Consider the following 15,831-nt stretch of genomic DNA (forward strand, 5'->3'; position numbering starts at 1 on the left):
ATGTGTGATGTTATTTCAGTAATTACAAATTAAGTCAAAGTTACAAACAATATAGCAGTATGAGCCCATTTATCAGTATGGAGTTGCACCCCCTCTGGCCTGAATGCATGCACCGATTTTATCCTCTTCTGAAGCGTAAGTGTTGTAACTGTTCCTTGATATTCTGGATACTGGTGCTGGGACAGAGCTGATGCCTGAGCTGGTCCCACACACGTTCTGTCAGGAACACATCTGGGGATCTAATACTGTCACATGAGACTTAGCTCACGAGGATGCGGGATGTCTGTGACACATCGTTGTGCCCTCAGAGTTCCCTCAATCACTACCAGCCACGACAAGAAGTCATACCTGATGCTCCCCCATACCATGACACCAGGAGTAATATCGCTGTGCCTCTCCATAACATTGGAAGAACGGGACCTCTCCACAGGTCTCCATCATATTTTCAAAACCGCGATTCATCGCCGAACATAATGTGATGCCGTTCATCAGCAGTCCGTGCCTCCTGGTCACAGCATTACCCCAAATGCAGGTGTTTCTGTTGTGGTGTTATGGCAGCGTACACATGGGGCAGTAATTCCATAGTCCAGCTGCTGCTAGTCTCAAATCAGTGGTGCAGGCTGACACAGAATGTTGCAGGTAGTCCCGTATTTGTTCCTGGATGGCAGGTGCTGACGTGAAGCAGCTTGGTGCACAATATGGCACCACTTACTTGCCTTCCTTTTTGTTCTGTATATGTTGTGAAAGTAACTCTGTCCTGATATGTTGTAACAATGAAAATATGCCCCACCACATGTAATTGTGAAGCTCTGAGAATTTGCACAACCTGCTGTGCTGTACAGACCCTTGTGGGCTTTTAAATATTTTAGTGTGTTATGTGAAGTTGCATTCTGGTTTATACTGACTCATACAATGTCTTAATGTTGATCTGTTTTTTTGTTAAGTATAAATGTTACCTGCTTGCTGAAACTATATAGCTATATTTATAATGAAATATTGACTTTTCTAGTGAAATATTTTTGGTGCAACTGAAGGAAGCAAGTGGAAGATTCTTATCAGAGAAACGGCAAGCTCAAGAGGCCCTAGAATTGCTCAAATTGTATCGTGGAGGGCAGCAGGAGGAAGTGGTACAAGTCAAGAAAGAAAAAGTGTAAGGTAACTACCAACGATATTTTGGTTGTCATATATAATAATAATAATAATAAATTGTAACTGTGTGTAATTGTTTGTTAATGCTATCATATATTTTGACCATGATAAATAGTTTTTATCTAAGATAGAGATACCACTTATTGCCGTGTAGTTAATATTTTATGATGATGACAGTAATTTACTTGATTCTTGACTACTTTGAAAATTCATTCTTACTGTAAACATGTTCAACAGAAGTTGCGAAAATTTACACTACTATTTACAATGTGGATGGTTTGTGTTGTATGAGTTAGTGGCAGTATTGTTTCACTCTTAAGAGTGTAATAGATGAAGCTGTTCTGGTCCTCTGGAACACAAGTACTTCTATAAATAAACAAAATTCACATGTTATTTCAGAATATTTTTCTCTTCACTCATTGTTTCTTGTCATCTATACCACAAGGGTGGTTTGAAAAGTTCCCGGAATCACCTCGAGAGATCAGCGCTAGCGCAATGAGCTGTTCACATCATACTCATTGGGCTGTTGCCTGTAAATATGTGCCATGTCAGTGCTCTTGGAAGAGAGTTGTGGTGGTGACGTGGCTCTATTGTTGTACACGTATAGTGATTTGTGAAGATGGAAAAAATCGAGATTCGAGCTGTGATTAAGTACTTTGTAAAGAAAGGTATTAAAGTGAAGGACATTCATGCCGATTTCCAGAATATTCTGGGGGACTCTGCTCCTTCATATTCAACTGTTGCCAAGCGGACAAATGAATTTAAATTTGGTCGGGAGAGCTTAGATGACGATACATGTAGTGGTCAGCCAAGATGTGTCACTACTCCAGAAACCATTTCAAAAGTGCACAAAATGGTTCCGGGGGATTGCCGATTGAAAGAGCATGAAATTGCTCACACTTTCCAGATGTCATCTGAAGGGATATATCACATTTTAACAGCATAATTAAAAATGAAAAAATTATCTGGAAGATGGGTGCTGTGCCTCTTGACGCACGCCTGCACGTGTGTGTCGTCGGCGTGGCAAAATTACACAAACTAAGGAATGAATTGTTGCCACACCTGCCTCATTCACCTGATATGGCTCTCTCAGGCTTCCATCTCTTCCCAAAACTGAAAATTTTTCTTGGTGGACAAAGATTCCTTTCAAACGAAGGATTGATAGCCAGAGTTGACAACTATTTTGCAGGCCTGGAGGAAACTCATTTTCAAGATGGGATCAAGGCACTGGAATATCGTTGGACCAAGTGCATTTATCAGCAAGGAGACTACATTGAAAAATAAAAAAGTTTCAGTGATGTAAGTACTTTTTTTCTATTCTGATCCGAGAACTTTTCAAACTACCTTCGTACCATATAAAAACAAGTCGTCATTTAATGTTGTTACCAAAAATCTCGAAAAGTACTTGACTGATTTACTTCAGATTTTTACATGATGCTCTAATAAACGTTCCAATGGACATGGGCTATATGTATTTTAATATGTGCAATATATAAAAGGGAAGTGTTGTTAGTGAAAATTTCAAAAGTTCTTTGCTGATTTGCTTCAGAATTTTCCACAGTACACTAATAAATATTCAGACGGACATTGGAAATATATTTATTTATTTTTAATGACAATGTACAGGTTTGCTATTAAAACTTACTGGTAGAAAGAAAATGCTATGCTGTGAAAATGTGCGATTTTGTTTTCTTTCTCGTAGTTAGTTTTAACTGCAGTAGCAGGGCACGGAAAACCATTAGAAAAATTATTTCTCCCATATTTATTCTTTCCCCTTGTACAATTTTATATAAAACTTGCACACACAACAATGAGATTTTTTTGTTCCCTTGTTTGACATTAATTTTGCAGAAAAAAAGGACAGTTATATTTATGGTTTATCAGTTTATGATTAGAGTACTACTAGGGAATCTGAATCGTCCGTAACTATGTAATCATACCAACTCACAGCTTAAAGCTATGCAAAATGCTATTACTGAAGCTACTATATTCACAGATCCAGCAGCTGGTGAGGTCTCTCTCATACCTCACATATAAATGATCCTAACTGATTTGCGTACTTATTTTAAGTGAATTCAGTTCCCATCACAATTTCGCAGTCTTGTTTACAATAACAGAAAACGTAGCTCGAGGTCAGACAGATGAGAGAAGAGAAGATGGATGGGGGGAGGGGGGGGGGGGGGAGAGGAGGAGAAAGTAGGAGGAGTTTAGTACATATATCCAATGCCTACATATTTAGCAATTGTGAAACATTGCCTGGTTTGCTAGTCCTTTATAATTACTTGAGCAAACTAATTTTTTCCAAATGTCTTCTGTCAACAAGACACATTAGTCACTCCACACTTCAGCTCTTCATCTGGGTAAAATTGTTGTTCTTCCATTTGAGTCTGAAAATGTGAAAGCAAACACAGTTACAAAGGATTGGAATTGGGGATTAAGGCTTAGTGGACAATAATTTTGGAACTTACCAGTAGCTAAATTGTCAGTGCAGACTTAACAACAAGTATGCTGGAATATTATTGTAATGGAAGAATCTACTGTCAGATCTCAGTTTTGATTAGTGGTTCCTAGTGACTTGGAATGAAAACTGGTCATAAAGGCCTATGAAATTTGTGAAAGACTTTTCCTCTTTATAACTTTACAAATGTTATTTAGTTAGTATCTGCTCTAGTTCAGTGGCTCAATTGAGTATACTTCTTTACACAAATTTCTCACAGTGTTGTAGGACAGTGATAAGTATTAGATTTTATTAATGAAGGGCGGTGATATCTCAGAATCTTTTCAGTTCATGAATATAACTTCCAGGACAGACATGACCTGTCTGTTGAGTTTCATTCCTGAAACCCTCACTCACATTCAGATGGTTTATTGTACAAGATAATGAGAGAATCAAATAGGAATGTCAGTTTAACATATTGTTTTAACCAAGTTTTTCCCTCAGAAATTTTAATACGAAATTGTACATCATTCTGCAAAGAGAGATTCAAATGGGAGAAAATTGACAATTATTTTTCTTGCTGTCTATGTGAGGATAAAATAATAGGATGAAAATGGATGGCGTTACTTTCTAGTTATTCCTGCTCCAAATAGTACTACAATAATTTTCTCCATAATTGTGTTCACAGCCATCAAATACTGGTCAAATGAAGGTGTTTCTTCTGGGGCTGTAACATAAAGCAATAACCTCAGCAGAACCATGTCTTCATTTAATAGTACAATACGAGGGCTATCCACAAAGTACATTACGTTTTGGAATTAAAAATAAATAAAGTATTGGAAATTTGTTTTATTATATATAGATGAAAGCCACACTTCAATACTACTTTTCTACATAGTTGCCATTTAAATTAAGGCACTTATTGTAGCGATGGATGAGCTTGGAAATTTCTTTGTCGTAAAATTCGGCCGCCTGCACCTTCAACCACGTGGTTACCTCTTCTTGAAGCTGTGCGTTGTCATCAAAACGCTGCATAGCCAACCACTTCTTCATTGCTGGGAATAAGTGGAAGTCGCTCGGTGCCAGGTCGGCACTGTACGGCGGATGAGGAAACAACTCCCACTTAAAAGATTCGGGAACTTCACGAGTGGCATTTGCCGTGTGGGCCCGGGCGTTGTCGTGAATCAGCAAGATCTTTGAGCCCAACTTTCCCCTGCGCTTGTTTTGTATTGCTCTTCTGAGGTTGTGCAGAGTTTGGCAATGCCTTTGAGAGTTTATTGTAGTGCCTCTTTCCAGGAAATCCACAAAAATCGTATTTCTACTGGGTTACTGATTAACCACTTGGTTGAAGGCGCAGGCGGCCGAATTTTACGATGAAGGAATTTCCAAGCTCGTCCATCACTACGATAAGTGCCTTAATTTAAATGGCAACTATGTAGAAAAGTAGTATTTAAGTGTGGCTTTCATCTGTATATATAAAAAAAAATTTCCAATACTTTATTTATTTTTAATTCCAAAACGTAAGGTACTTTGTGGATAGCCCTTGTATATTGGAGTCTATGTGTATTACAAAGCAGATGCATCATATGTTTGGAGCCAGAATGGCCAGACAGTGCTTACTTTTAGGAGATAAAATTCCAGTACTGTTTACAGACACATTTAAAACTAATCCTATTATTCAGAACTATCAGGTCCTTCCTCAGTTCTCAACTATTATTTTTGGAAGCAAGGAATAGTGTTTTCTTACTTGAACTTACTTTTTTGACTATAGTACTGGAATTCTGCCTCCTGAAGGTAAGTCCTAGAGATCAGAAATGGAGCGAGTACGAGTCTAATGTTGAGGGTTGCATACAGAGATCAAGATGCCGTTGTTCCGTCAGTGCTATAAAAGCTTCCTTCCTTCCTTCCTTCCTTCTTGCTGTAGTTCTGCAAATATGATGAGTGTGAGAGCAGTGTGCTGCAGTCACTCCCTACTCGTCAACTCTTCTCTCTCACTGAAGCGTGCCGGAGTGAGGTTAGTAATGACTGCTTACAGAGGTTGAGTGCACAATCATGCTGTGCACTGACAAGGTGAAAGGACCAATTGTCAGGATCAGATGGCCTTTAACAAAGCTGCATTTTGTGAGTCTGTGGAGGTTGTAAGATGAGTATTAAGTGATGAAATTGTAAATGTCCTCCATTAGAGGAAGAGTGATATCTGGAAGAATGTCAATGCTGTAGTCCACACTTCCGATGGAAAGTATACAAAGAATGTCCAGTTCAAACAAAATGGTTATATCCTTGTTCATTCCATCTTCAACAGGAGAAAACTTACGTGCACCGTCAACCAAAAACTGAGCACAAAGCAACATCAGTATTATGTTCCTGCGAACGAAAAGTGCTTTGTTTGTGTATCCTTTTGGTCATGGCAGCCAGTGTTTAGTAGCTAATAGCAAGTTGTGTAGCTTATCATTCATTTCTATAATTAATTCAAAGGCTATTGTAAATTTATTTTAATAATTAATCACCATTTAGTGCAGTGATCGTTAAACTTTTTTGCTCAAGAGCCAATACTGACACTGCAGGATGGAACCTCATACCACATATGTGCCATCCTTGTTATTAATTGGTAATCTACATAAATTAGTGTCTTCATGAGCCCCCATAGACTTGCTGTAATACTGGTGCGAGAAGTACGCTGCCGGGCAAGTACCAATAGTTAAAAGTAGTCACCACTCGGAAACTTTGTGTTGATTGTTCTCTATTTCATATTGCTACCACCCTCAGTGATCTTACAGCTGTGTTGTCAAGTGTTGTTGGTTTTACTGTGGGTGCAAATGACATTCAATGTCAGTTTTCCCCTACACACTACATTGTATTAGAACAGCCGTAATTAATTTAATGTTCCTTGCTACAAATAAGACTGCATTTGAAGATGACCATCTCTCTAACGCGCATACATAAGTATGTAACATCTGTGTCAAAATTTATATCACAGCAGTTGATCAGTGTATGTCGTGCATGCCAGTGGGTTGTTGTAACTTGAAGACAAACAGTAAAACATTCGACCACTCACATCCTCTAACACTGCAGTGGGCACACTACTTATGCCTCTGCCTCTGAGGTAAGCAGCTAACTTACTTAGCTCATGGCCATGTTAACCAACCAACCAAACATTTTAAAATATTACTGCATCTGTGAATATTTTTGTCAGTGAGAAGGAAAGCTACATGATCTTGATACTAGTTGCTAGATAAAATAATGCCATCTAACAGTACAGCCACCGGAACTCCAGACAGCAGCAAAGCTTAAGCAGAATCCGAGTTAGGCGTGGTGGTCTAGCGCATGTCTGAAAACTAGAAGGCCATGGAATTAAATTGTCAGAAGAAAAACTGTGGGTCACCTTTTCCAGGTTAGATAACTGGTAAGGGAGACATAAGAAGTCGCCAAAGTGTAGTTTAGTTGAAAGACTTGCACCAGAACATAGGGCCACGTAAAATTATTATTATAACAAGAACACTCTCTCTCTCTCTCTCTCTCTCACACAGACACACACACACACACACACACACACACACACACACACACAGACACAGAGCAGACTGGTGCGACTGCCCTGCTCATTTTTAGCGGATTGCAGTCTGACGGTCCTCTGACTCCTTCAGCAGCTGCCTTATACTGGCAAATGGCATGAGCTGCTTCAATCATTTAATTTATATGAAATGTTGATGTTTAGTTACCTTATATTGTTCTCTGAATTTTAATCATAACTCTACACGACGCCCCGTAAACAAAATTACTGCTTTGTCAGACAAGTTGCCTGGCCACACTTACTTCATGCTACCCATGCAGAGTTAGGATGGGTCACTAGTATTATAATAAAATATGGATGAGAACTGTGGGCCACATGAGTACTTGATTTGGGCCACATGCGGCTTGTGGGCTGCAGTTTGATGACTGTTGATTTACAGAATACATTTCATCCTCATGTCCTGTTTTCTTGTACGGTTGTTACAAACTGGGTAACATGTAGAAAGTGTGTGTATGTTAACATAATTGTTAATCATTCTCTAAGTAGAGATTAAATATTAAAATAAATTTACAGCAGTCATCAAAAAGTTCTGTATGTCTACAGATGTAGAAAAATTCAGACATTCATCCACATATACGTATACCTTGGTACATGTGTACACTCTTAAGATAAAAAAAGGACGCACCGCGTAGGTATTATCCAAATGGGATGGAAATCAGTAGATGCGATGTACATGTACAGACAAATAAATGATTACAATTCCAGAAAAATTGTATGATTTATTCAAGAGAAAGAGCTTCACAAATTGAACAAGTCAGTAATGCAATTCTGTCCAATTGTCATGTTAGATTGTCAAAATCCCGAGCTGGTTGGAGGGTCTTGTCCATAATGCTCTGAATGTTCTCAATTGGGAAGGGACCCAGTGACCACATTGGCCTTCAATCATGATGAAAAATGTTCCGTTGATTACAAAATACCACCAGTAACTAAACAGATTATTTTGTGTTCGTGTATGTAAACTGTATTTAAGTCAAAAGTAATTGTTTTGGCTACATAAGAGTGCAGCAGTTACGTGAGCTTCTAACTTTTTTACTTATGAAATGCAATTTATATTTGGTAAGGATATAAAACATGCAAAGAAGTAACACTGAACGATGTGTGGTTCTAATTATGTGCAAAACAGACAAACAAACAAACAAAAAAGACAAAGAGAAGTCATTGGCTCCCAGTTCCTCTATGCCATGTTTATTTGTGTTTCTTTCCCTATCAGTGCTTCCAATACCACCTGTAAACCTACCTTTTACCAGCCTCCCCCACCGTGTGCCCTTCCTCCACCACTACCAAACCTTGGTTTTGTTAGAGTGCAATTCAGCCCTTAACTGTTTAAGGTACTCTACAGGAAATGTGTACATCTACGGGCACAGATGCTGTCCTGTTCTTTTTTAGTGACAGTCATTATAAACTTTTGCAGCCTACTCACTTCTCATATAATTAATTTGCAGTTGCCCTCTGAAAGAGAAAAGGAATTCCTTCTAACACGCAGTAAGTGGTGCTCAACAAGTAGGTCGCTTGGTTAACAGTTAGAACACCACCCTGACTGCATTAGAGAATTAGAATTTATTTGTGTACCACTCCTTTTTTCTCAGTATCTTATATTTACTTTTGTCGTCAAGACATTTGTTAACATTTACTGGTGTGTCAAAGGAAAGAAAATGATCGCCATTGATGTAAAAAGTACTTTTGGAAAAACAACATTTAATTTTACTTGCATATCCAGCCGCAATCCCCGAACCGAGATCCTTTCTGAGGTGGGATGGCTTGGGTGCCTCAATGATACAAATAGCTGTACTGTAGGTGCAACCACAACAGAGAGATATCTGTGGAAAGGCCAAATTGAACTGTGGTTTCTGAAGAATGGCAACAACTTTTTCAGTAGGAGCAGGAGCAACAGTCTGAATGATTGACTGGTGGTGTCTTATAACATTTGTCAACAGGACCTTGTCATATTTGTGCTGCGAATGGCTGAAAGCAAGGGGGAACTACAGACATTATTTTTCACAAGCACATGCAGCCCTGAGTCTTTTGGTTATTATACGCTGAATGTAAAATAGTAACAATATTAAGAAAAAGATAGTTATTACTCACCATATAACAGGGTCGCAGATAGGTACAGCAAAAAGACTGTCAGAAAGTAAGCTTTTGGCCAACAAGGCCTTTGTCAAAAACACACACACACACACACACACACACACACACACACACACACACACACACCTCTTACACACCTAACCACAGTCTCTGACAGCTGGAGCCAACATTCCAGCAAGGATTTTCCATTGTTTGAATGTAAAATAGTCTCCCATTTGTATCTGTGGATGGAGACTACTTGAGGATGTTGCCATCAGGAAGAACGAAACTGGTGTTCTACGTGTCAGAGCATGGAACATTAGATCCCTTATTCATATAGGTACCGGGTGATAAGTCAGTATAAATTTGAAAACTGAATAAATCACGGAATAATGTAGATAGAGAGGTGCAAATTGACCCACGTGCTTGGAATGACATGGGGTTTTATTAGAATAAAAAAAAATACAAACGTTCAAAAAATGTCCGACAGATGGTGCTCCATCTGATCAGAATAGCAATAATTAGCATAACAAAGTAAGACAAAGCAAAGATGATGTTCTTTACAGGAAATGCTCAATATGTCCACCATTATTCCTCAACAATAGCTGTAGTCGAGGAATAATGTTGTGAACAGCACTGTAAAGCATGTCCAGAGTTATGGTGAGGCATTGGTGTCGGATGTTGTCTTTCAGCCTCCCTAGTGATGTCGGTCGATCACGATACACTTGCAACTTCAGGTAACCCCAAAGCCAATAATCGCACGGACTGAGGTCTGGGGACCTGGGAGGCCAACAATGACGAAAGTGGCGGCTGAGCACACGATCATCACCAAATGAGAGGGCGCAAGAGATCTTTCACGCGTCTAGCAATATAGTGTGGGTTTTTTTTTTTTTTTTTTTTTTTTTTTTTTTTTTTTTTTTTTTCCCCTAATAAAACACCATGTCATTCCAAGCATGTGTGTCAATTTTTACCTCTCTATCTACATTATTCTGTGGTTTATTAAGTTTTCAAATTTATACAGACTTTTTGATCACCCAGTAGATTAGAAATTTGAAAACGGGAGCTGGATTGCTGATGTTAAATATAGTGGAATTTAGTAAAATGCAGTAGCCAGTAGAAAATAACTTCTAGTCAGCTGAGTACATGGTTCTAAATACAAGATCAAATAGGAATAGTTCAGGAGTAGATCTAATAACAATCAGACCCACCATAGTAGTGCAAGTTTATAAGGGGCAGTCACATAAAAATGAGACTGATGGAAGAAAAGTAAGTAAACTGCTTATTGTTTCAAAAGTAATCATCATAACTGTCAATACATTTATTCCACTGTGAGACAAGATGATCAATGCCTTCATGAAAAAATGTTTGTGGTTGTCTGCAGAACCACGATTGTACCCAGGTGTGCACTCTTCATATGAAGCAAACTGATGGCCACAAATTCCATTCTTCAGCACACCAAAAAATGTGGAAATCATGTAGGGGGAGGTCAGGATTGTATGGAGGACATGTAAAGATTTCATAGTGAAACATCTATAGCAATATTTGGGCAGGCATTATCCTGCAACACAATGATGATGGTGTTCATCAACTTTCCTGGGTGTTTGGACATGATGGCGTGCTTCAATTTTTGTGAAGTATCCTATGCATTAATTGTGGTGCCGTGTTCTGGAAAGTTAATGTACTCTGTCCGTTGCAGTCAAAGAGAAAGCTCATCATGACTTCCTTGGAATTGGTGTGTACTGTTTTGGATTTTTTCAGTGGGGTGAATCCATGTGCTTCCATTGTTGCTCTCAGCCTCAAAATGATGACACTGTGTTTCATCTGCAACATTAGAGGATAGGAAACAGTATTTTTCACAGTGATACTATTCCTGGTGGCATAGTGATGTAGACATTCTGTTCAAATTCAGTTGCTCTGTCATAATGGCGTGTGCTCTGCCATGATGGCATGAGCGGTATCATGACTGATGCCCAACATGAGCTGAATATCTTCCACCTTCCACCATTGGTCATTTCTGATGGCAGCAACCACTGCAGAAATGACAAGGAGTATGGACACAATGAACCTTTCCTGGCTCACTGTTGTCTTTAGATGACTCTTGACCTCCTTGAAATTGTTTATTCCACATGTGCATGTGGCATACTGTGTTCACCATACACTGCAGAAATTTGGGTGTGATTTTCACTTCCTGAAACTACTTCTACAGTCAAAAACTGCACTACACCTTGCTGTTCCTCTTTCCTGGCCTCCATAGTGAAGTCGGATGCACATACGACTTGATGACCTCACATCAAGCACGTTTAACAGAGAAATGATACTTGGTGAATATGTGCACTGTACCTTTCAGATTCCCTATAGAGGGCACTTCTATTGACACACACCTACTTTCGTTACCAACATCCACACCATGCTCGTTATAAAGTCTGTCTCATTTTCATTTGTCTACCCCATATATATGCCAACTAACTCTGCAGATGACAAAGAGATTGAAACAGTCTACTGTGAAATAAAAGAAATTATTGAGATAGTTAAGGGAGATGAAATGGGAGACTGGAATTCATTAGTAGGAAAAGAAAGAGAAACAAAAATAGCAGGAGAATGTGGACTAAGGGAAAGAAATGAAAGAATTATCTGAATGGTAAAATTGTCCACATTGAGTACTGTAATCATCACTAACACACTCAGACAAGGAAAGAATTGAAGCATTTGAAATATATTGCTAGAGAAATGTGCTGAAGACTAGGTGGGTAGATCGAATAACAAATGCGGAGGTACTGATTCAAATTGGGTAAACAACAAACTGACAGGAATCGGGTTATATGACACATCCTGAGCTAACTTATCAATACGATATGGAAGCAATTGCAGAAGGCTAAAAACTGCAAAGGCAGACCTGAGCTCGAATACAGCAAGGAGGTTCAAATGGATGTAAATTGCAGTGGTGATGCTGATATGATGACTTGGACAGGGTAGACTATAATGGAAAGCTGCATCAGACCAATCTTCTGCCTGAAGACGACAACAACTAGTCGTTGGCCTGAAGACGATGATGACCAGTGCTCTGCTTGAAGATGGTGATGACCGCTGTTCATCCTGAAGACAGTGACGACCACTGTTCAGCCTGCAGACAATGATGACCAGTCTTCAACCTGAAGACAATGATGATGACACTTGTAATGATGACAACCATTCTTCAGCCTGAAGACAATGATGATGAGACATCCTGTTTTTTACCTGAAGATGATGATGATGACAGTTCATCTTCATACTGAAAAAGACGATGATGATGATGACAATCACGACAATGACAATGACCAGTATTCTGCCTGCAGATGACAACGGTTTCCAGTTTTCATCCTGAAGATTACGACAATGATCAGTCTTCAGCTAGAAGATCATGGTCAGTCTTCAGCCTGAAGGTGGTGATGATGAGGATGACCAATCTTCAGCCTCAAGACAGAGCTAATGTGTCTTCAGTGTCCCCAGGGGGTCAGCATTCATTTGCTGGACGTGGGCTTGGTGATCCCCAGGGTTCTTCAGCTGGGGACTAGTAAGTGCCACCAGTCCTCTGCCACCATAAATTCTGAGCATGCCTCAACAAACACTGTAGTGCAGCAGTGGAACTTTATGTGTCACAGGGTGTGGGGATATTGGCTTCAGGATGGTAAAAATCGATATGTAAAGAGTCTCAAGGTGTGCTGTGCTCCGATGAGTTGCATGGCTATTGAGGTAGAACAGTAGTTAGGAGGCAAGCTCTTGGGAAACCATTGCCCCTCAGTTGTATAAGGCTTAATGTGGAAAGTGGAGCTCTGTGTGAGTGGACTCTTAGTTCTCTAGCTGCTCATGGGACTGGGACGGAACCCTTGAACTCAAATTTATGAACTCCCAGAGTGACGGATGTACCATCTGAGAATACTTGCACCCACTCGTCCAAATGAATGAGGATGGCTAATCTTCCTGATAATCAACTTGTATTTAGTAACAGGGCTGAAGGAGTAGGCAGCCAAAATGTATTTGTAGTGATCGAGAAGAAGGAGGGGACGTTTGAAAAAGTGACCCCTTCTATATCCATAAAGGCTTAAAAGGGCTTACTGGTACCTTAAAGTCTGTTAAGCAGTTACAAAATGGTTCCTTGTCAGTTGAGTCTAACAGGGCACAGTAGGCGGAACTTCTTAGGAAGTCACAAAAATTGGGTGACTGTGATGTAATTGTTGATTAGCACAACTCCCTTAATTTTAGCAAGGGGATAGTCACATATATGGACATTAACATCACAGAACTTAAACAAGAATGGACATCACAGGCATGTGGAGCAAAGGATGTGAAGGAATGATGGAGAAATTGTGACCTTCAGTTCTACAATGTTGCTTGAACATATTATGGCAAGGTTCCTTCATCTTAGGGTTGGACCTTGTATACCTAACCCTACACTGTCCTACAAATGCCAGAGATTTGGCCAAACATGACAGGTGTATGTGTACAGCAGTCTGCATCAACTGCTCTGGGAGCCACCCAGTCTGGAGCCGAGATTGTCCTGTTTCCGCTAAGGGACACAAAATTAAGGAAATAAAAGTGACCAAGCGGATACTATAGCAGAAGCCAAAAAAAGAATATAATGCGACAAAACCCTCTGTATTTGCCACTTCATATGCTTCCATGGTGCAGAAACCTGTTCCCAAGGTCGACACTTCCACACAGACGGTGTCCAGCGCACCATAATCCACCACCAGCACCTATACTTTCACCTGTATGTGACAAAGGAAAGTAAGCAAAGACGTAGCGATCCAGGCAGCTATGACCGAAAGTACCAGCAACATTTTCACAGTGAGCATTGACAAGGCACCCCAAAAGCAGAGTGCCTCTCAGTGCCCTCTTCCCCCATCATCATCGAAGCATCACGACATTCGGATCAAAAGCTGTGCTGGGGCACATCAGATGTCTTTGTGCCATGTCTCACTGATGAGGACATCATGGGTTTAGGTGCCTCCTCACAATACCCAGGCAGCCCCTGCACTACCCCTCACTCAACAACTACTTTGCCAACCTGGGTGAAGGATAGTGATAAGTCAAAATCACACTGCTGAAATGGCTCCCATACTCCAGTGGAATATGAATGGATACAGTACCCATCTGGAGGAATTAAGACTCATCATACAGGATGGATCTTTCTGCCTCTGTCTTCAAAAGACTCTTTTTAAACTGACTGATGCACCTGTACTTGGGGGCTATCACGTCTACAGAAAAGACAATGATACTGGTGACAAGGCAAAAGGTGGGGTAGCAGTGTTCGTCATGGACATTTTGCACTCTTCACATGTGCCTTTAACCACAATGCTACAAGCGGTCGCTGTTTGGATTTTGGTCCATGTTGCTGTCATGGTGTGCTCTGTGTACCTACTTCCCCATGAGTCCATTGACAGTGAGAACCTCACTTTTCCCCTGGGGTCAGATACTTGAGGACAGGGCCAGCCTTAGCCATCCAGGTGCCCCGGGCGAGTCGTCCAGTTGGCGCCCTTTATTGTATAAATAGCGAACCTGGCAGTGCTTTGCAACACGGTATTTGACTGTTTTCTAGAAATCGTCTTAAGTGGTTAATGGCGTCATCTTATGATCATAACGTGGTTTTTTCCATCGTAAATTTGAGTATTTTATTTTTTAAAATGGAAACGAAATCCAAGTAATCTGAAAGCCCGCTAAGACGCTCCATGTGAGTCTTGTGTAGCCTGTGACGTCAGTCCAGCATGCTGCTGTCGCTGCTGTAACAGTCAGTATAGCAGTGATATATTGTTTGGGCATTCACGTTTTGGGAAATTGTCTAAAAATATTGCGTAGTACTGCACTGTACATCAACAACAACTCCAGAAAATTGTTTTTGCGTGTTCCAAACAAAGAAAAGATGCGTAAAATGTGGTTGAAACAGGCTCGTATATCCCAAATATTTCTTTTCTTTTCTGAAGCACCCCTGTACTAAAGCTAACAAAACAAAACAAAAATTATTCAAATTGGTCAAGCCATTTCTTTGTTTTGGTGAGACTAACACATAACAATTGATTTTTATATATAGGAGGTAATATGTATAACGAAAAAACACTAATTTTGAATTGGGTACCATATTTTTATTGAGTTTAATATAACTGTAAGCCATAAACCTATATTTTCTGTCAGTCATCTGAACACAAAACATATTACGCCTAATGAAAAACAATTATAAACGACTAAAATTTTACTTTTCTCGCTTTTCTGTCGGCAAAGTCTCTGATCAGATTAGCAAAGTCCAGGTTTTCTGCAACTTCATTTTCAATGGACAGTGAGGCCAAACTAGTTAGTCTTGTTTGAGACATTGTAGACCGCAAGTACATTTTTATCGACTTCAGTTTGGAAAAACTGCATTCGCCGCTTGCGACAGTCACTGGTATTGTTAGCAAAATACGTAACGTTATCCAGATGTTGGGATATAACTCTTGAAGATTATGCTTTTTTATGAAGTTTAAGGCTTCAATAGGCGTTGCCTGACTGTCTTCGAGATAGTGTTGCAGGCCTAAAATTTCGTCGCACAGCAAATTTCCATCAATATCTGACTTCATGTTGACAGTTAATTTTTCTTGTA

The 15,831-nt window shown here is 39.8% G+C and overlaps 1 protein-coding gene across 4 annotated transcripts in view; it reads left to right on the forward strand.

Annotated features, from left to right (window-relative positions):
• The window catches only part of LOC124555109 (DNA fragmentation factor subunit alpha-like), a 92,915-nt gene that overhangs the window by 61,865 nt on the left and 15,219 nt on the right, over positions 1–15,831 (forward strand). For 2 of the 4 annotated variants that reach the window (XM_047128912.1, XM_047128913.1), the window contains exon 5: positions 1,010–1,155. In XM_047128912.1, coding sequence (XP_046984868.1) covers positions 1,010–1,154 — 145 coding nt within the window. In that variant the 3' untranslated portion in view covers position 1,155. Of the gene's footprint in view, positions 1–1,009; positions 1,156–15,831 lie in introns of those variants that run through there. The other 2 variants (XM_047128910.1, XM_047128911.1) reach the window with 1 other exon arrangement.

This window comes from Schistocerca americana, chromosome X (assembly GCF_021461395.2).
Source record: "Schistocerca americana isolate TAMUIC-IGC-003095 chromosome X, iqSchAmer2.1, whole genome shotgun sequence".
NCBI classification, from domain to species: Eukaryota; Metazoa; Arthropoda; class Insecta; order Orthoptera; family Acrididae; genus Schistocerca; species Schistocerca americana.